Source organism: Phyllostomus hastatus, unplaced genomic scaffold (assembly GCF_019186645.2).
Source record: "Phyllostomus hastatus isolate PE091 unplaced genomic scaffold, TTU_PhHast_1.1 phas_contig_196, whole genome shotgun sequence".
In the NCBI taxonomy this organism is placed as follows: Eukaryota; Metazoa; Chordata; class Mammalia; order Chiroptera; family Phyllostomidae; genus Phyllostomus; species Phyllostomus hastatus.
In genome coordinates this window covers 12159132-12179035 of record NW_025333709.1, presented here as the reverse complement: position 1 = coordinate 12179035, position 19904 = coordinate 12159132, and the positions used below count along the sequence as shown (strand labels likewise).

Sequence of the window (19904 nt, the reverse complement as noted above, 5' to 3'; positions counted from 1 at the left end):
TGCACAGTGATTTACACTGCCATCAGCAGCACCCTTTCCAAAATTCACATTCGGTATCCACTCCTATAGGCCAAAAAGGAAAAGGGCATCTCGTTTATCGTCCTTTTTATTTGCAAGTATTCTTTTTTATTTGTTTGCTTTTGAGTTCCAAGGCAATTCTGTGAGGAGCAGAGTCATTTTCCCCAGCTTTTTATAACAAAAGACTTATATAAAAAGTGACATTCTGATTGAAGTTCATTATATATCAGTCGGTGAAGGACTGGCATTTGTGTAAGATGGACATGGCAGGAATTCACGGCTGCGGCTGACGTGAGGACAGCCGATCTCCCCCAGCTCAGTCCTCCTTCCCTCCCGAGCTGGGGACCTGGGGCATCCGCCTGCCCGCCTGTCGCTTTCTCGCCCACGTGGAGCATTCAACCCAGACTCCGGAGGCCTCCCGGCAGGTCCGTGGGCTTCTTCCCATTTGTCATTATTGCATTTTTTCTTCTTTATACCTCCCTGCCCCCATAGTCACCACATTGTTGTCCATGACCATGAGTGCTTTTTCCTTTTTCCTCAGTCCCTCCACCCTTTACCCTCTTCCCCTTACTGTCATCCTGCTCTCCATCTGTGAGCGTGTCTCTGCTTTGCTTGTTGGTTCAGTGTGTCCATTAAATTCCACATATGCATGAAATCATGTGATACTTGTCTTTCTCTGACAGGCTGATTTCACTTAGCATAATGTTCTCCAGGTCCATCCATACTGTTGCAAAGGGTAAAATTGTCTTCTTTTTTTACAGCTGAGTAGTATTCCGTTGTGTAAATACCCTGTAATTGTTTTATCCATTCTTCTGCTGATGGACACTTGGGCTGCTTCCTTATCTTGACGATTGTAAATGATGCTGCAATGAACATAGGGGTGCTTATGTTCTTTTGAGTTAGTGTTTTGGGTTGCTTCAGATATATTCCCAGAAGTGGGATTACTGGGTCAAAAGGCAGATCCATCTGTAATTTTTTGAGGTACCTCCATACTGCTTCCCACAGTGGCTGCACCCATCTGCATTCCCACCCACGGGGCACGAGCGTTCCCCTTGATGCCACAGCAGACACAGCCCTGATCTTGTGGTGGGGGGATGATGCTGCCATTCTCCCAGAGCCCTCAGTCCCCTTGCATGGTAGAAGCCCCCCGAAGCTGGGCTCCACCACCACTGAGCACCTGCTGTATACCTCAGCATGTTAGTAGCTACCACATCTACCCCGAACTAAATGATGCACAGGTCCCTCCCCTGCTGGAGTTCATAGTCAAACGTGGAAGCAATCCTTCCGTGAAGTCATTGTGGGTGGAACAGACTACTCAAGTTGTAGCATGGGGTGTTTGGGGCTTTAATTCATACAACACTCTGTAAGGGTTTAGACAGGATGTCTTAAAGGCATCTCATACAGAGAAAATGAGAGGAAAGACAATACTGCATTATATCCCTGGTCTTTCACTTGAAACTCTGGACTCTTTCTACTCTGCCGATATTTTTACTCAGTTCCTGTGGGTTGCGCTGCTGATCATACAGGTCATCTTTTGTTCTCTCTTTCTTTATTTTTTTAATTTTGCTTTCTCAGATGATACTGAGTGAACACCCGAAGAGTAAATCTGGTTGCAGTGAGAACATGACTAAGATCTGGTTCAATGAGGCCGCTTCCAGGCTCATCCACTATTGGATAGGAAAATCCTTGTCTAGCAGAAATAATTTTTTTAAAGATTTTATTTATTTATTTTTAGAGAGGGAAGGGAGGGAGAAAGAGAGAGAGAGAGAAACATCAATGTGTGGTTGCTGGGGGTCATGGCCTGCAACCCAGGCATGTGCCCTGACTGGGAATCGAACCTGCGACACTTCGGTTCGCAGCCCGCGCTCAATCCACTGAGCTACGCCAGCCAGGGCAGAAATAATTTTTAAATAATTTTGTTTACTGCTTTATGTAAGGTTAAACATAATTTTGTTTTTCAGCCTCGGACAAATATTGACTACTTGTTCCCTCTTTATAAAAAGACCTAAAACAACTTTTATAAATTCTTTGTAATATTTAATGATTATAGTACTCTTTAGGAAATATGAATAATATAAAAAGATATATTTTGTTAGTCTTTTTCAAAGTGAAATCATTTTCTTTTCTTTCCCCAGAAACCTTTCCGGGAATTTGTTTTCTTCATTATCTCAAGGAACTTTTGATTATCTTGGCTCATTACGGTCTTTGTAAGTCAGAACTTCTTCTTGTTTCTATAAATGTATCTTTGGTTTTGAAAACTAATAGTAGTTATTATATGGTTTAACAGAGTTCATGGGGAAAATCCTGTAGTTTCACAGAAATTAGAATCTTTCATGCATTCACATTGAAAACCATACTGTAACCCTCAATATAACGCGTCTCCAATGGGGGTGCCATGTTCTCCTTAGAATATTGTATCTGTCAAATCTGTATTTCAAGTAAATACGTTGGTGATTCTTTCTCTTTGACTTTGTTTTCAAAGTGGAAAGTATTTTCTTCTTTGACTACTCAGATCCCTGAAGTGTAAAATGTTCCTCCCTCTGAAGAATTTGTGCTTAACAATTTTTCATACTTGAGGGATTTAGTTTTATCCTGGAACCTCTTTGGCAAACTCAATTCACAACTTACTACATTTCTAGGAATGTTTACGTAGGGTGTCTGCTGTGTAAAGTCAGTGTAAGATCACATTTACATAGTTCTCTGTAGGTTTAGAATTGGCTTGGGATTTTTTTTTTTTTTTCCTTCCAAAAACAGTTTTGTTAACTCTGAGTTTATACAGGTGTTACTTTTAAAAGTAACTGTATTTCCAGATAAATGTTAATATATTTCAAACATTGTTATATTGGGTTTTATTGGAATTACAGTAAAATATAATGTTTTTCAAGTTTTTATCATGTGTAACTCATGGGATTATGTCTGTTTTTCCAGGCAAAATTGTCTTCCCTACCAGATGCCTCTGTTCTGTGTACACTGACTTCTTTCCTCCTCTCCCTTCTCTTTTCCCTCCTCCTTTTCTTTCCCTCCCTCCTCTTGCCTTCCCTTCTCCTTACCTTTCCTTTTCTAAATCTGCCACTTAAATCTCATTAGCAGTTTCACTGGGGTGGAGCTCCTAGGTCAGGCGTCCATCTGGCTCCTGACCCCCATGCTGGCCACAGGTCTGGAGTCACACTGGATCAAACGCCATCTGGTCTCTCTTTTTGGTGCCACTCCTGTGGCATTCAAACACTCCTTTTTAGGGGGAAATCTCCTTTTGACGTATTTAGTGGGATCAAGTCAGTCATTGCTGTGATGTTTAGGAAAGAAAAAAGACTACAGAGAATAATCGGGCTTTGAGACCCTGAGTCACAGGAATGTGGGGAGTATCCCATGCCCAGATCGGGGGAAGTCGCCAGTGTGTTTACTTGGTAGTGCTAGAAAGTGACCAGAAGCTGGTGCTGGAGCAGTAGCAGTCAGTCTGGTCATCCCTTTGGTACTTTCTCTATAGTTACTTTCTATTTGCTGTATCTCATTTCACCTCTCCCCTCCCCCCGCATTGCCAGAACTGAGATGAGGCCTGTGCCAGTGGTCCAGTGGTCGGGCTGTGTCAGAAGCACATGTGGTTATATTTGCTCTTTGCACTTTGTCGGTTTATTTGTATAGACCATGTTGCATGCTATTTTTGTTGTATTTACGTTTCCTTCCCCTGTTACATAATGCCCTCCAGGTTGGCAGGGGGCAGCACCTGCCTTTGTTTTTATCAGCTGGACTTAGTGAAGTGCATGACACATGTATAGTTCGTGCTTTGTAAAACAAGTAGGCAAGAGATTGTTTTGCTTATATGGAAGCTACGTGTGTCTTCTCTTTGTTTCTCACACCCACGTGCCAAATTGTAACCCTTCTTGCCACATACTAAGATAATTCTCTATTCTCTTTCATATCAACTGTGAAATATTATATTTTTGTTTGGTTGAGCCTATATCTCTTAAGTTTGCAAACAATTGTGGCATCACTTGGCATATAACAAAGTGTCAAAAGTAGTCCCCATCTTTGAGGGACTTTTAACACTCCAGTCAGACAGATGAATTTGACCATGTGAAGTAGTCATATATTGCTTGATGTTGCCCAAATTAACAGGAGAGTTTGTGGGCATTGAAGCCAAGAACATGGCAGTGATGGCGGGGAGATTTGGAGAAAGCTTCAAGAGGCAGTAGTAGTGCTACACATTTTAAGATGGGTTGGGAAGCTTTTGGTAGACCAGAAGGATGGAGCTCCGGTATTCCAGAACCCTGGGGTTGAGGGGCTTGTTGCAGAGATGAGGGCTAATGAGTAGGTTTTGTTCACAACACAACTTGGGTTGGAAGCAGCGTGAGTCTGGGATCAGTGAGGGACCAAGTGGGAGTCAGACCCCTCTGGAGGGGAGACTGGACTTGTCAGTGGTGTCGGTCACTGGTGTGGTGAATGAAGGTGAGCAGCAGCATGAGTCCTGCATTAGCGAGGGACCGTGCTGGAGTGGGACCCCCTGCAGGTCACAGCACTGGCAAGGAGACCATTTCCAGTGTGGTGAAGGAGAGCACCAGTGTGCTCACCCTCCACAGCGTAAACAACGTGGGAGTGCTGTTTCATTTTATTCACCCTGGACTCTAATTTGTGTCGTGCACGCTGCAGAGAATTCCAGACTGAGTATCTCCTGTGCGACTGTAACATACTGTGGATGCACCGCTGGGTGAAGGAGAGGAACATCACCGTGCGGGACACGCGATGTGTTTACCCGAAGTCGCTGCAGGCGCAGCCGGTCACCGGGGTGAAGCAGGAGCTGCTGACGTGCGGTAAGGGAGAAGGAAAAACGGGGGAGCATTTACCGAGTTCTGCCTGCCCCCACGTTTTCCTCGACAAATGGTAACATTCTCTTTACACTTTGGTGGAACTGAATATGACCATTAATCTTTATGGACTCGATAATATTTAGTTTATGCCAACAAGTGAGTCAGCTCAATGAAAAAAAAAATTGTTTTTTCATTTGGTATTTACGGTTCCTAGGTTCTGAACAGCCTTATAAAAACCAAATTCAAATGGTAACAGAGACCTTTCCATTTTTATCAGTTGGCAAATTATCAATTTGTTGATAATCATAAAGTCTCAGGACGCAACCCCCATTTGTGGGAGAGTGAATTGATACAGCCTTTTTGAAGTAGTTTGGTAATATGTATCAGTGTTCTTAAGAAACGGATCCAATTTGATCCGGTAATTCTGTATGTAACGGTTTATCCTAGGAAGTGACCAGCTATGTGTGTGCATCTTCAGACTTTATATTTAAGCATATCTGAGATTCTCAAAAATAGGAGATGGGTTCACTTATTTATGACACATTTGTGCATACTACATAGCTGTTGAAAATGATTTTGAAGAATCCTGGAAGACTTGAGGGAAATGATACATATACCATGTGTTAAATGAAAACACATACACACACACACACAAACACAAAACAAAACAAAACCAGTCCTTAAGATGATAGGAGATGACAGCTTAATTTTTGTGCTTGGAAAGAAACAGTCCTAACATTTTTTTCTTTTTCTCTTTAAATTTTTATTGTTGTTTCACAGGTAAAATATGCTCAGTGGATAAAAATTAAAATTCATGAAAATAAATAATGTATATGTACATCAGATCATGATGTACACTTTAAATACTTTATAAATGTACTTGCTAATCATCATTCACAGTTAGCTAATGTCAGAGACACATGGGTGTATTATCTTTTGCACCTTTTTCCTATGTTTTGACCAAAATATTATATTCTCATGCTTTTGTAAGGTTTCTGAGTTTGAAATGAGGTATTTCTCACTTAACAATCAGTGCAAGGATTAATTTCTTTCTATACAATAATTTCCTCCTATACTTCTTTGCGTACTGTGCTATTGTTCTTTTGGGTAGACCACTAAAAGTAGAATTGTGTTAGACAATGAACTAAGTATTTTCAAGTCTTTAATGAGTCCATTATATTTGTATACATTTTTGCATATATACTTAAAATTTCTCTGTTTTGTTTCTCTGACTGAAAAAAAAGTCAGCTTTTAAAAAGTAATTAAAATATGTGCGGTCTTAAAAGATTTATCCCTGTTTTTCTTTAAACGTTCTAAATTTTCTGCAGCGGGTGTGCATTCCCTTTCTAACCAGAAAGCAGTGGTGTAAGCAAAGGTAATAAACTCTCCAAGTGCATTTTTAAGCTGTGTGTGCATCAGCACTTCCTTATCACCCCTCCCCTTCTCCAGGTCCAGGCATCCCTGTACAGTCGTTCTGTTAGTGTCGCTTCTGTGACCGTCGGGCAGCCTGTGACTCCCCCAGCAAGGAACAGCCCTTACCGCCACAACTCCTTACGGAATGATTTCCTTTTCATTTTTCCATCTTTGTTGTCTTGGAGACCCGCTGATCTCCATGGCAGCCTTGTTTGTGCCAGTGTTAGGATGCGCCTTACTGAGGCGTATTGGTGTTTCCCCGTTTAAAGTGTGAAGGAGGATTTCTAGACCCTTTAATTCTGGAGCGTGCGATGGGTGTCGTATGTGTTTACCGAGTGTGTCTCGCCGTCCCTAGATCCGCCCCTCGAACTGCCATCTTTCTACATGACGCCGTCGCATCGTCAGGTCGTGTTCGAAGGAGACAGCCTTCCCTTCCAGTGCATGGCCTCCTACATCGATCAGGACATGCAAGTCTTGTGGTACCAGGACGGGCGCATAGTCGAGACTGACGAGTCGCAGGGCATCTTCGTGGAAAAGAACATGATTCACAACTGCTCCTTGATCGCCAGGTAAGCTTGTGTAAGTGAAGGGGTGTCTCTGCGGACTGTAAACATTCGTCGCTGGAGGACTGTGAGGTGTCCTTGGGATTTGAATTAGTATTTTATCTTCTTGCGTTTAAAAATGTAAACATCTGGTTTCCTGATTGCTGCTCATCTTGTAAAATTAAATAGTCATCTTCTCCACCAGATTTTTTAGGGGGTGGGGAAGAAAGTGCAGGATAAAAAGGGAACTTGGTTAAAAAGTTGGAAAATTTTTGTTCAAAGTTTCAGGAGGAGAAATGTAAACTTTTAGTGCCAAAGTTAATTTCTAATCATTTCCTGCTGTTAAGCTCAGACTTTCACTTTTAGGAATCACCCAATTTTTGCAGTCTTATGATTAATGCTACATTTTAAGATACTTTCTCTACCCCACCGGCACAAAACAATGTAATACCCGTCTTGTTAATCCCATGACTGGTGTGAGCACCAAACTCTTTAATTCAAATGAACTTTATAAAGTGTAAAATGCAAAGTAAAAATATATCTATTATCACTCACCATATACTTTATTTTGGTAAAACCTTAATCTATAGGCATTGGATTGTCTGTCTTTGTGTCTCTTGGTCTCTCCATGTATCTCTTTCCTTCCTACCCATTCTTTCTTTTCTTAAGAAAGATTTTATTTATTTATTTGTAGACAGAGGTAAATGGTGGGAGAAAGGCAGGGAAAGAAGCATCAGTGTGTGGTTACCCTTTATGCACCCCCACTGGGGACCTGGCCCCTAACCCAGGCATGTGCCCTGATGGGGAATCGAACTGGTGACCGTTTGGTTCGCAGGCCGGCGCTCAATCCACTGAGTCACACCAGTCAGGGCTCCTTCCTACCAATTTCTTAAAGACAGAATTCTGCTTGAATTTTTGAGAGTATATCTATGGTTTCTAGACTCTGCTGGGGCACCTTAGAGTAGTATCACAGCAGACCCACAGAAGCGACGTGAAAATATTACTGGGGAACTGAAGGTTCTCAGAGTTGAAAATCACGTCTGGGAACTGTGGGGGTAGAATATTCTATTTTATAATTTGGTTCTCTGCTGTAATTTTCTCTCTGATTATTAGAAGCATATTTTCATTTATGTCTTTTAACATGTGTATAGTAGGCACTTTTAAATCCTTGCCAGCTAATTCAGACTTCTGTGTCATTGTGGGATCATCACCACTGGCTGCTTTTCTTTTGAACATGGCTTATGTTTGCCTGTTTTTTTCTAAAAAACATTATTTATGTGTCTAGTAATGTTGGATTATGTCCTGGACATTGCAGATGATTGATTATAGAGAAGTCCGCCAAGCACAGCCTATGGGCCAGATCTGGCCGGCTGGGCGGGGATCTGAGAACCTTTGCTAACGATTTTAAACAGTGGTGCTTCAGAGGGCTCCATAAGTACCTGTATAATATCCTCAGTGTTGCTTCTTGGCCTCTGAAGAAAAAGTCTGACTGCTGACTCTGGATTTTGTTCTGCTCACCTGAAAGGAGCTGGTTTTTGTTGCCTCGCGCTGTTAGCCCGACTAAACTCAGACTCTCAGCTCTGCCTTTTCTCACGTGGCTGCCTCCCAAATCCACCGCCGCCCCCCCCCCCCGCCCCCCGTCTGTGTGTACACTGGGGGTCAGTTAGCGAGATCTCCGTAGGTGTTACATGCAGACGTACGGGCTTACAGCCAGCCTCCTTTCTACCTGTGTCCTCTGATTTCTCAGCGAGTGAGACTGTGACTTTCTGTTTGAGTAAGGCATGTCCTCGAACAAAAGCCATGAAAAACAGTTTTCTGATTCCTCCCCAGGGCCACCCCCTTCTTCCTAGTGTCAGTGTCTGTCTGGTTTCCTCTTGCTTTGGGACCCTCCCAGTGCGTGCAGATAGCTGTCCCCGGGTGGTTTGGCCAGAGCTTGTGAATACCAACTGCAGGGAGGGCGGTGTGATAGGGACGCTGCTCTGCGGTTGCCGGAAGCAGGGTCCCTTCCTTAGCTCCTCTGAGATGGTCGGCGACAGCTTCGTGGGGCCCCGTGAGGAGACTCTGATGGTTACACTGTTTCTACCGCGGGGAGAATTTCCTGAGTCCGTATGTTATGTTAGCACTCATCAGCTGTGCATACCGTGCAGCTAGTATGTGAATAGACCAAAATTGGCACGTAATGCAAGAACAGAGCTTTAAAAATACACGGAACACTTTTCTGAATAAAATAGCTTTGATTAATTTAGAGCCTTTAATTCTGATGACTGTAAAGTAACTAGATGAATTGATTTGTATCTGGAAGTTGCACTTGAATCTAAATCCTTTATAGAAATACAAAACCTTCTCGGGATAGCAGCCTTGCCTAGTATTTTTGTTGGCGGGGACAGTTGCCCAAAGTGAAAATCTTTCCTGGGAAGACTGAGAAGTCCTTTACCCAGAGACATTGTAGAAAAGAAAAGACGGTTATTGAATTGCTACTGAGATACCTGTTGATTCTTCCTTGTCTCCTCATGTCATTGATCCTTGATTAGAAAGACTGAGAGTTTCTGGCTTTGCTCAAAAATTAAATCGGAGCTGCCTCTTTTTCCTTACATCCCCAAGTGTGCTGCCATGAGGATAATTTATTCCAATAAGTTATTCCTGAAAATTTTATTCCAATAATTTATTTTTTTTTGTTAAGACACTGGAGTTATCGCTAAAAGTTATCTTTTTTTTTTAAATTAGATTTTTTTTTAAAGATTTTATTTATGTATTTTTAGAGAGGGAAGGGAGGGAGAAAGAGAGAGAGAGAGAAACATCAATGTGCAGCTGCTGGGGGTCGTGGCCTGCAACCCAGGCATGTACCCTGACTGGGAATCGAACCTGCAACACTTTGGTTTGCAGCCCGCGCTCAATCCACTGAGCTACACCAGCCAGGCTAAAAGTTATCTTTAAAAAAGGTTTATAAAATATTTTAGGACCATAGGTCCCACTGGGTGTGTTGAGGTACCCAGGGCATCACCGTGAGCTTACCGAGGTGCTGCGGGGTGTCTTAGGTTTCGATGAAGAATAGCGATACTCAACCTCTGGCAGACCCCATGCGGCTGCTTGCTGCAGGTGGTTACGGTGTCACATTAGATCATGCTCCATCGGATTCCTTTCGCTGGGGTCATACTTCGGGATGCAGGGTTTTTGTCCATTACTTTGATACAAAGGGAGCACGTGTGAACAGTCCTTGTGGAACAAGAAATAGCGATACCATTATCTGATCTGTGTCTGATGTGTGATTAATTCTGTAGTGCTCAGCAGGCACACACAAGCCATTAAATGTAGTTACTGAAGAAGGAAATGCTTATTTCAAATTGATGTGTGCTATTCAAATGGCTACTGAATTGTTAGGACATAGCTACATAGCTTGGGGATTTAATTTGGTAATTAGCACCACCATAGGTATTTCCTTTGGTCCAGGGGCATCATGAAGGAGTTATCTGGTCAGTGATGGGGCTGTGAACCAAGAAAGTCTGGAAGTCTGTTAGAGTACAGAATGATTTCCATGACTATATATATGTGTGTGTATATATGTGTGTATATGTGTATATATATATATGCACATACACACAGACTTCTTCCTATTTCAGCAGAGTCATATGAGTAGAAAGTTTGATAACCTAACCTTTCTGGTTGTTTAAATTTAATGTCAGACTCTTGTATCACGCTGTCGTGGAATATATTTATTACAGTGTATTGGTTTTCTTACTGACTTAATAGAGATGATAAACATTTCCTTTGATTCAGTGTAATGGTGCCTCAAAGTCTTTGTTACAATATTTGTTGTGTAGCCATTGATGGCTTAGGAAACTGGGAAAATGTGTGTTAAATTTTAAGACATAATTTTGTAAGTTACTGACAATGGTACTTTATGTCTAATTACTTATCATTTGTATCTACTCAAAAGCAAAGTCTAATTTGTCCTGTGAGGGTGGGGAATAAAGGTTAATGAAATGTTCTGACATTTGCTCTTTAATTAATAGGCTTTATGTTAGACAATTATGACTTCCTCTTGCCAGTTATATTTACTGATAACTATTGAGAAATATGGCTGTTTTGTAAATTGAAGTATACCTTTACATGGAAACCCCTTTTGTTAAACCATTAATTAATTAGTAATTTACTACATCCTTTTGGAGACTTAACGAGTTGTTTCTTGTATAACCCTTCTTCCACAAAATATTTTACCTTCGATGTTTTCTTAATTACATGCTTTATAATATTAATCTCCCGTGTTCGTGCTTGACTGTTTTCCTTAGAATCGGTAAAAAGCTAGACGTAGCTCAGAAGCTTCTCCGTCGGTTTTGCCAAACAGTGTCCCGTGGTGTTCTCTGCCTTGGCACTCGCTGCCCCCCTCCCTGCTGTGCCCTGCCCTCCCTTTTCCGGGAAGGAGCTGTCTCAGGCATTATGTACCACTGCACTGTATTCATACGTCTACTGTTGCTCTTACAATTGTGAGAGCACATACCCAGGCATGTGCCCTGACTGGGGATTGAACCTGTGACACTTTGGTTCGCAGTATTTGGTTCTAGTATTGTGAGTGTCTTTACTGCATTGCTCGCCCTGCCTTGCTGCTGGAGCACTGAAATGCCGGGACATTTAAGTTCGTTTTTACCCAGCGAGCGCTTGGCCCACGGTGCGCGTTCAGACGTCTTTGCTAAATGTGTGGTGGGAGCCTGTGCTGTTTCCCTTTGTGCCTAACCGTATCTTCTCTCTTTTTAAAATCTCTCTTCATGCAGTGCCCTAACCATTTCTAATATTCAGGCTGGATCGACTGGAAACTGGGGCTGTCACGTGCAGACCAAGCGCGGGAACAACACGAGGACCGTGGACATCGTCGTGTTAGAGAGCTCGGCGCAGTACTGCCCGCCCGAGAGGGTGGTCAACAATAAAGGCGACTTCAGGTCGGTGGCGTGGACGGTGCTGGAAAACGTCTGATTTCCCCCGCGTCCCTTTTTACCTGCAAAAGCACCTGCTTGGTCTCCCTTCCTCCATAAGAATATTGGAGAAATGTATTTATATTTACATGTATCTTTATATATCTGAGGACTGTCCTTTAGAACAGTGATTTCAGAATCACTTATGGAGAATAAAAACAAGACAAACCATGTGGCTGAACTGTATCTCAGATCTGTTGACATAAGAGTCTCTGAAGGTAGAACAGAAGTGTTCGTTGTTTTTAAAAAAATTTTTTTAAAGATTTTTATTTATTTATTTATTTATTTATTTATTTATTTATTTATTTATTTATTTTTAGAGAGGGAAGGGAGGGAGATAGAGAGAGAGAGAGAGACATCAATGTGCGGTTGCTGGGGGTCATGGCCTGCAACCCAGGCATGTGCCCTGACTGGGAATTGAACCTGCAACACTTTGGTTCGCAGCCCGAGCTCAATCCACTGAGCTACGCCACCCAGGGAGAAATGTTCGTTTTTAATGGGCAGTTTTGTTCAAAAAGTTAAGAGGACACATTGGAAATTCTACTAAAATAGTATAGTATAGTATAGAACTCAGGCAGGCTAATGGGGTTTCCTGCTTTTGTTTGTTTGATTGATTTTTAAGGTTTTTTTTTATGGATGAACTTTGGAAGCTTTGTATTGCTCACTAGTCACTTTTAACTACTGACAGTAAGTAGACCCCTGATCAGGAGAACCACCTCCTATTTTCCTCCCCATTTGGTTCTTCCGTCAGTCAGAGTAAGAAGAACTGAAGGGGGTAAGAAATTGGATATACATGTTTACCTTTTGTTTTTATTTTTAATTCTCCTTCACATGAGTGTATGGAAATCGACGTTCATTATTGCCAATAGGTAAGTCTTCGGGCAGCGGAAGCTGTTGGGGGCCTGACCCTTGGGGGCCGTTGGTGCTGAACCGAGTTAACATAGCAGAACGAGTGATTTTTTTTTTTTGTAGGAAGTTGAGCATTTGTGAGAGGTAACACCTTTGACCTAGTCTCTCTTTAGTTTCAAAGGTGCTTTAAAACATCTTTTAATGTATTATTTACTTAATGTTTTGTGTTCCGGATTTCAATCCTGAGTGTGTGGTTGACTTTATAAAGGAGGGGGGTACGGTGCTCTGAAGAGCGGTGTGCGGGCTGCGGAATACCAGTCCGTCCGTCTGTGTGCCATGGGTGCCCTGGCTGCCATCGCTGCCCCAGTACATCCTGGCTGTCAGCTGGGTTTTAAGGATAAGGAACTCCTTTGGCGTTAGTCTCTCAAGTCCAAGGTGAAGGAGCAATAACAGCATCTTTAGCTCAGCTACTTCTTCATTGTTTTTTAAGAAATTATCTTTTTTAAGTTTTCCTTGACATGGATGTGGAAGTCAGCATTTATTATTGCTGGTAGATATCTTTTTTAAAAAGATTTTACTTATTTTTTTTAGAGAGATGGAAAAGGAGGGCACAAGAGAAACATCGATGTCAGAGAGAAACAATGATCATTTGCCTCTCACATGCCCCCTACTGGGGCCTGGACTGAAACCCAGGCATGTGCCCTGACCTGGAATCAAACAGGCAACCTTTTGGTTCGCAGGTGGACACTCAGTCCACTGAGCCACAGCAGCCAGGGTGTGGCTTGGCTAAACTTTTTATACAGATTAATGGTTAATCTGTAACACCTATATTGTGTACCTAAAATTGAAAAAGATGATGTTTGTTAATTTTTTATGTTCAAAATCTTTTATCATATAATCAGAATATGGTGTGTTCTGTTTATGACATTTTCTATTTTTACTTATAGTGTTTGAGTGTTACACATTTTTCAAAACAGAAGAGGCATCTACTTCATTAATGAATTACTCATCTTTTGACATGCCTTAAGTTCTTCAGTTTAACTTCCACTGCGTTGATAAGAATTCCACTGAGTGTGGCTTGGTTTGTTTACACAAATTTTGGTCTTTTGAAAAAAATGTGTTCCAATCCTGGATTTTCCTCCACTATTGCTGCTTCTCACGCCACTTTGCCCCGCCGTGTGCAGGTGGCCCAGGACGCTGGCGGGCATCACTGCCTACCTGCAGTGCACGCGGAACACCCACGGCAGCGGGATCTACCCCGGAAACCCCCAGGACGAGAGGAAGGCTTGGCGCCGCTGCGACCGCGGCGGCTTTTGGGCGGATGACGACTACTCCCGCTGCCAGTACGCAAACGATGTCACTCGAGTTCTCTACATGTTCAATCAGGTAACTGGAACGAACGTCTTCAGACGCACTGAGGTGGTCAGGAAACCATGGTCTTCACACCCGATACGCAAGATCGTGTTTTAAATATCAGTCCAGCATATGTATGGGTTTGGTGTTCATGCTTCACCTGGTAGGTGGTCTGTCTTCGGAACGGGGTCTTGTCTTCTTGACTGGTGTTCCGGGCTGTCGGTGGTGTCACCCTTTCCTGTCATTGCCTGGCATTGTGCCTTTGTTCCAATGCCTTTACTATCTGTATCCACCAGACGAAATTCCAGCCACCCTTCCCATCCACCTGGGAGCCACTCCTTGGGTTCCTTTTTATAATCCCTTTGTCACAGGTGACCCCTTGTCATACCTGTGTCCGTCAGATGCCTTTCGCTCTCTTTGCTTTTACGTGTCTTTCATAAACCATACCAGGTGACAACCAGATGGAAGGCACGTTTCTGTGTTACACATTTTCTTAGGATTTCTGGCACGGAGCACACCCTTTTTGCAGTGCTTGGTGCCGAGTCATGTTCAAGTCAATGAAGAAACAAATGTAAAACATTGCTGGCAGTGCTTGGTGATACAGATAAGTGCTAAATAAGTGGTTCACACCCCTGCGCAGGGAGCTATTGATTCCTCCCAGCTGGAACACTCAGGGAAGGCTTTACCAAGCAATTGGGATTGGGTTTGTGTGGAATGTGGATGAGCAAAGAGGAAGAGACAGTGTGGCCTGTTGATATGATGTCGTTTGATGTGTTATCATTCATTCCAAGTTTTAAAAACATTCTCTAAAAACATTCAGGTTAGCTTCCATTAAAATTTTATTTTTTCTTGGTCCTGGCTGGCGTAGCTCAGTGGATTGAGCTCGGGCTTCGAACCAAAGTGTTGCAGGTTTGGTTCCCAGTCAGGGTACATGCATCGGTTGCAGGTCATGACCCCCAGCAACCGCACATTGATGTTTCTCTCTCTCTCTCTCTCTATCTCCCTCCCCTCTCTATAAATAAATAAAAATCTTTAAAAAAAAATTTATTTTTTCTCAGGTTCGAAAAAGCATTTTAGGAGGCCATGGTGAATAAAATGTTAAGACTTTGAATTCATTGCAGTGTTTTGAAATGCAAAGAAAAGATGTCAAGAATTTTGTTGGTCAATTTGCTAAGTGCTGCTTTTGGTGTTTTCATTGTAGATGCCTCTCAATCTCACCAACGCTGTGGCCACAGCCAGGCAATTGCTGGCGTACACCGTGGAAGCGGCCAACTTTTCTGACAAGATGGATGTTATCTTTGTGGCCGAAATGATAGAAAAATTTGGAAGATTTACCAAAGAGGAAAAATCAAAAGAGGTATTTTTCTGGTTCCAAGGGGGTTGCATATCGCAAGTCAACAGAGGGTCACGTGGTCGTCTTGCATCTTTATTTTTAGAGCCTGTGTATGTTTGCTATAGTTGAGCTAAATCAAGACACTTTTCGCCTCAAAAAAATTGCCATTGGGGAGAAACTCATAATCTGTTAGTGACCTTGTGTTGGGAGGCCTGAAGGTGACCTATCAGATCTTGGAAATTGAGGTGCCTCGATACAATGTAGGCGGCCGGGAGAAAGCAGGTTTGCTGCACGCGGGGCAGGGATCGGTCAGCCAGGGCTGCCTGTGCGGGGCTTCCCCGGTGTCTCTTCTCCACGCAGCCCTCCCCTCGCTCTTCCTAATCAGGTTTGGTCGCCCAGATTGTGTGTGTGGCATTGCTTCATTCCTTTTGTAATGTCCTGGAGAAATGCAAGTCTGTTTCCGGAACTTCCTTGGAATTTCAAATGAGTGGAATATACAAGCTATGGAAATTGAGTGGCTTTGCGAAGTCGTGCATTTTAACAGGCTCTTTTTGAAACTGATGACTTGGTGCCCACGCGATACCCTGTAGGGGAAAACATGGACAACAGCCGTTTCCAGAATGAATGGGCAGCAAATCGTGCTTTGAATGAGTTTCAAGACGGAGATGAACGCATTCTTAAGATTCAAGTTCCCAGCTATGGGAGAACATTATATATACTATTGCTTTTGTGATGTCATTATTTCTATAGAAATGAATTTTAGAGGTAGAAGAAACCTAGGTCAAGTCATACACCGAAGTCTAAATAAAATGAAAGAAATGATTTTTTCCAGGGTTATACTGCTAGGGCAGGGCAGGGCTGGAAACAGAATCAGGGACCTTGGCTGTCTAAGCCAGGTTTCCCGCAGTTTCCCACGAACCTTCTCGTATGGTGCTGCCCTGCCGTGCTGTTCCGAAAGTACTCCGCGTCCGTCTGGGGGGAAAGTACCGTGCTAAACAAACTCTGTGTGTAGGACACCTCAGATGCGTGAATATGTTAAAACATAACAAAAAAAGAAACTGAGCCTTGTTTTCCTTTGTCATTGAAGCGAGGAATTTTTGGGGTACAATTTCTTGCATTTCGGAGGCAAGTTTTGGAAGTGCAGCCCGAGTACATTAGGTGCTGTACTTGATACGATGTCACTGTTACAGGAAGGAAACCAGATACAGGTAGGCACAGAGGACTCAGGCAAACGCACCACGTGGTAATGAGATAAGGTTTCAGTGTTGTTATCTGAACTTCAGATCACAATGTTGTGTTGAGCTCTCCTGCTTTCTGATCGCGTCTCCGGGCCACCGCCTGCTCCCTGTGGTGAGTTTTCCCCGCCGTGGGAGAAGCTGCCTGGATTCTGGCTCCGGGGTAATTCTGCTCTCCGTCGTTGAGTCTAATCACAGGTCTGCTGCCCACATGATTACAAGTCATTCGTGGAAGTGGGATGTTCTGAGTCACTGAAGTAATTGGAATGAGATTTGGAATGTGCACACTGAAACAGACGTTGCCACCATGCAGTATATATTTAGCCCCAGGCCTACCGGTTTTGGGGTGAGGGCCTTTGCTCACCCTCCAGGTCGTGAAGAGCAGTGTGGTGCCCTGTGTTTGCGAGTGTGTGGTGTGCCCAGCCTGCTGCTTTGGAATGTGCTTCCGGGACAGTGTCTATGTCGATGACTGAAAGTAGATTTGGTTTCATGGGTCATTCATTAACCTTAGGCCCTTTACTTTAAACGTGGGAATGACACTTGCCCTGCCTAACTAGCAAAATGAGTGCACACCTGAGAAAATACAGGTGAGACTGTTTTTATACAGTAGATGCAAAGCCAGGACATAATTTTATAGGGTCAGGAAATTTAACATTCTGATGATCTCAGAAGCCAAGAATGAGGTCCTTAAAAAAATCAGTGTTCTAGTTACTGCTCTAAAAACTTACAGTTTGCTGTAGAGTTCTATCACTTTCACTGGTGGACATGGAAGGTAAAGCTTGAATCACAGTATCTTTGGAGACAAATGGCGGCAACTAATTATTAAGTATACACAGGAGAAACGGAGGAAAATGTTCAGGATTGGGAACTGAGGTATGGAGGCAGTTTTACTCGTGACGCAGTGACGGACATCCTGCCTGGTTCTTTGGGAAGTTACACGAAGGCCAGGCCTTTCACCGTTTATTAGGACTGTGAAATGAAATGGGGAGGGTTAAGGAAGGCCATCACTACAGCATGAAGCTAGGCTCAGGTATCCTACAATGCACACAGCTCACTTGCACAAATAATTAAACTGATTTTTGTTTTATGTCCAAAAAGCGACTCTCCCGTGGATAACATCATGGGTGAAATATTGTTAACAGTTGCCTTTTAGCCCGGGATCGAAATGCACCCACACAAGCTGGTATTTCAGCGGGTCGGGGTGGGGGGCGGGTACCGAGAGCTACCACACTGCCAGGCCTAAGTGGTGCGTTTAGTGGGGTCTGAAAAAATAGCTGAAGGTTGTCTGTCAGGCAGCACCAGCATCTGTTCCGTATTTTGCAGGGTGATGAAAACATTATGCCTCCATTTCAGTAGATGAGAAAGCATTAGGGATGCCATTAGGTTGTATTGGAGTCCCCTTCCTGTGCTCCAGGTGAGAAATGGCGGCGAGGCACGCACCTGACACCAGTTTGCTGCAGAGGTCATTTGGCGCGTTTGTATGTGCAGACTTAAAAAGATGTATCAAGTTCCTTTATTCATTTTAAAATGTAACAACTTCTGTATTGGCTGGTACGTTTCTTGTTTATTTTCCACGTTTCTGATTTTTTTTCTTCATCATGTCAGACTTTTCTGTTTCATTCAGCTTTTCAAAGACCCAGCTTGCTGGCTTTGTGGATCCATTCCTGAACACTCTTTCTCAGCTTTGACCCTGCAACTTTATCACCTGGAGGGTTGGCTGAACAAAGTTTGCAGGGGGCCTGAGAATTCACGTGGCTAGTGAAACCCCAGGGGCCGCTGGGGCGATATGTCTGTGAGAAAGGCAGAGGTTTTGAGAACCACTGTAGAATCTTCATGTTCTATAGTTACCTAGTTTAAGTTTTTTTCCTTTGGGTTTAACTTTTTAACAGCTTTTTAGAATTTTTTATTGGAAAATTGTACAAGTATAAGAGAGAGCATGTTTTTGTTAATATCTGTTATACCTTTCACCTTCAACAATTTTCAGTATTTACCAGTCTAACTTCATTTATCCATTTATTTCCTTTACCCTCCACGCCTCCTTCATCTCCCTTCCTCCCTCCCTTCCTCTTTCTCTCCCTTCCTCCCTCCACCCTCCTCCTCCTTTTTCTTTCTTTCTTCCCCTGGATCATTTAATAGTGAATTCTGTATGTCATATTTTATCCATAATTTTCTGCAATATAAGGAACTTTAAAATAGAACCATGGTATTGTTATTATGGCACGAAAGTGAACCTCTCTGTCTGTGTCCTTACTTAGTATCATCACCTCTTTTAGTCCATGTTCAATTTTCCTTGACTATTTTTTTTTAATTTTTAATTTTTTTTACTGTAGACCCTATTCCTGATTGCCTTATTTGGTATGTGGGATTTTGTAGACAGACAGTTAATGTCACCAGAAAAGAACAATCGGTTTTTCTGCTCTTGTCTAAAATGGCTTTAGTTTTTGTTCTGGTTATGCATGGGTGGCAACAGATATTAATGTGAATGGTCTAGTGTGTCATTATCAGGGGTGACACTTGTTTGATTCGCCCGTCGCTGAGGGTCAGTACCAAGGTAACAGGTTGCTTTGACCTGAGTTCCCAGCTGGAAGTTTTTCGGACCATGGAAGTCACGTGAAGTCTGACCGCAGGCAGGCCTGTGTGAAGGTCCATTGGAGTTTACCAGCTGTCGGGAAGTGACTTTCTACCTCCTCCTCCCCTGGGCCGAGGTCGAGACAGGCACATTTCAGGTTTCCTCGCTGCCCTCCTTTCTCTGCGGGGCGGATGGCACGGCGGTTTGCCCTGACCCTGAGGCATCCTGTTCGGTTATTGGCTCCATGCACCGGTCTTCTCCCATAGGCTGCTGGCAGGTCCCTGGCCCTGTGCGGGCGTCACTGCACAGTCACAGCATGGTCCCTGGTCAGCCGGGTTCCCCACCAAGGGTTCCCACACTGGCCTCTGGAGGAGTCTTTGTTTGCTGCCTGGTCATCGGTGCACTTAAAAAGAATGGGGGTAGTGGGTGGAGGTGGGTAAAGGAGACAAAAAAATGAGACAACCATAATAGTGTAATCAATAAAATATATTTTAAAATGTTAAGTGAAAAAAAAAAGATAACTCTTTCTCTTCAGCATTTCTCTCTTTTAGCAGAATTGTCTAGAGTACTGAGTTTGCTATTCTTCCGGAAAGGGAGATGCACGTACATTTTTGTAAACAGAAAAAAAAAACAAACCCAGAACCTGCTTCCAGGGGAGAAGCGGAGGAACCCTGGGCGCTGAGCTTTCCCAGGCGTTGGGAAGGTACGGCTGGGGCGGCGCCCGTGCCATCCTGCCTCTCCTCACTGGTGAACCTCACGTGATTTGTGACTTCACCACAAAAGCTACTTCATCTACCTGGAGGAAATGGTCCCCATTCTGTTGGTA

General features: G+C 43.2%; 1 protein-coding gene across 2 annotated transcripts in view; it reads left to right on the top strand.

Annotated features, from left to right (window-relative positions):
- The window catches only part of ADGRA3 (adhesion G protein-coupled receptor A3), a 106306-nt gene that overhangs the window by 45341 nt on the left and 41061 nt on the right, over window positions 1-19904 (top strand). For both annotated transcript variants that reach the window (XM_045834602.1, XM_045834601.1), the window contains exons 5-10: window positions 2154-2225; window positions 4663-4823; window positions 6589-6802; window positions 11542-11706; window positions 13773-13974; window positions 15143-15298. In XM_045834602.1, coding sequence (XP_045690558.1) covers window positions 2154-2225; window positions 4663-4823; window positions 6589-6802; window positions 11542-11706; window positions 13773-13974; window positions 15143-15298 — 970 coding nt within the window. The remainder of the gene's footprint in view (window positions 1-2153; window positions 2226-4662; window positions 4824-6588; window positions 6803-11541; window positions 11707-13772; window positions 13975-15142; window positions 15299-19904) is intronic.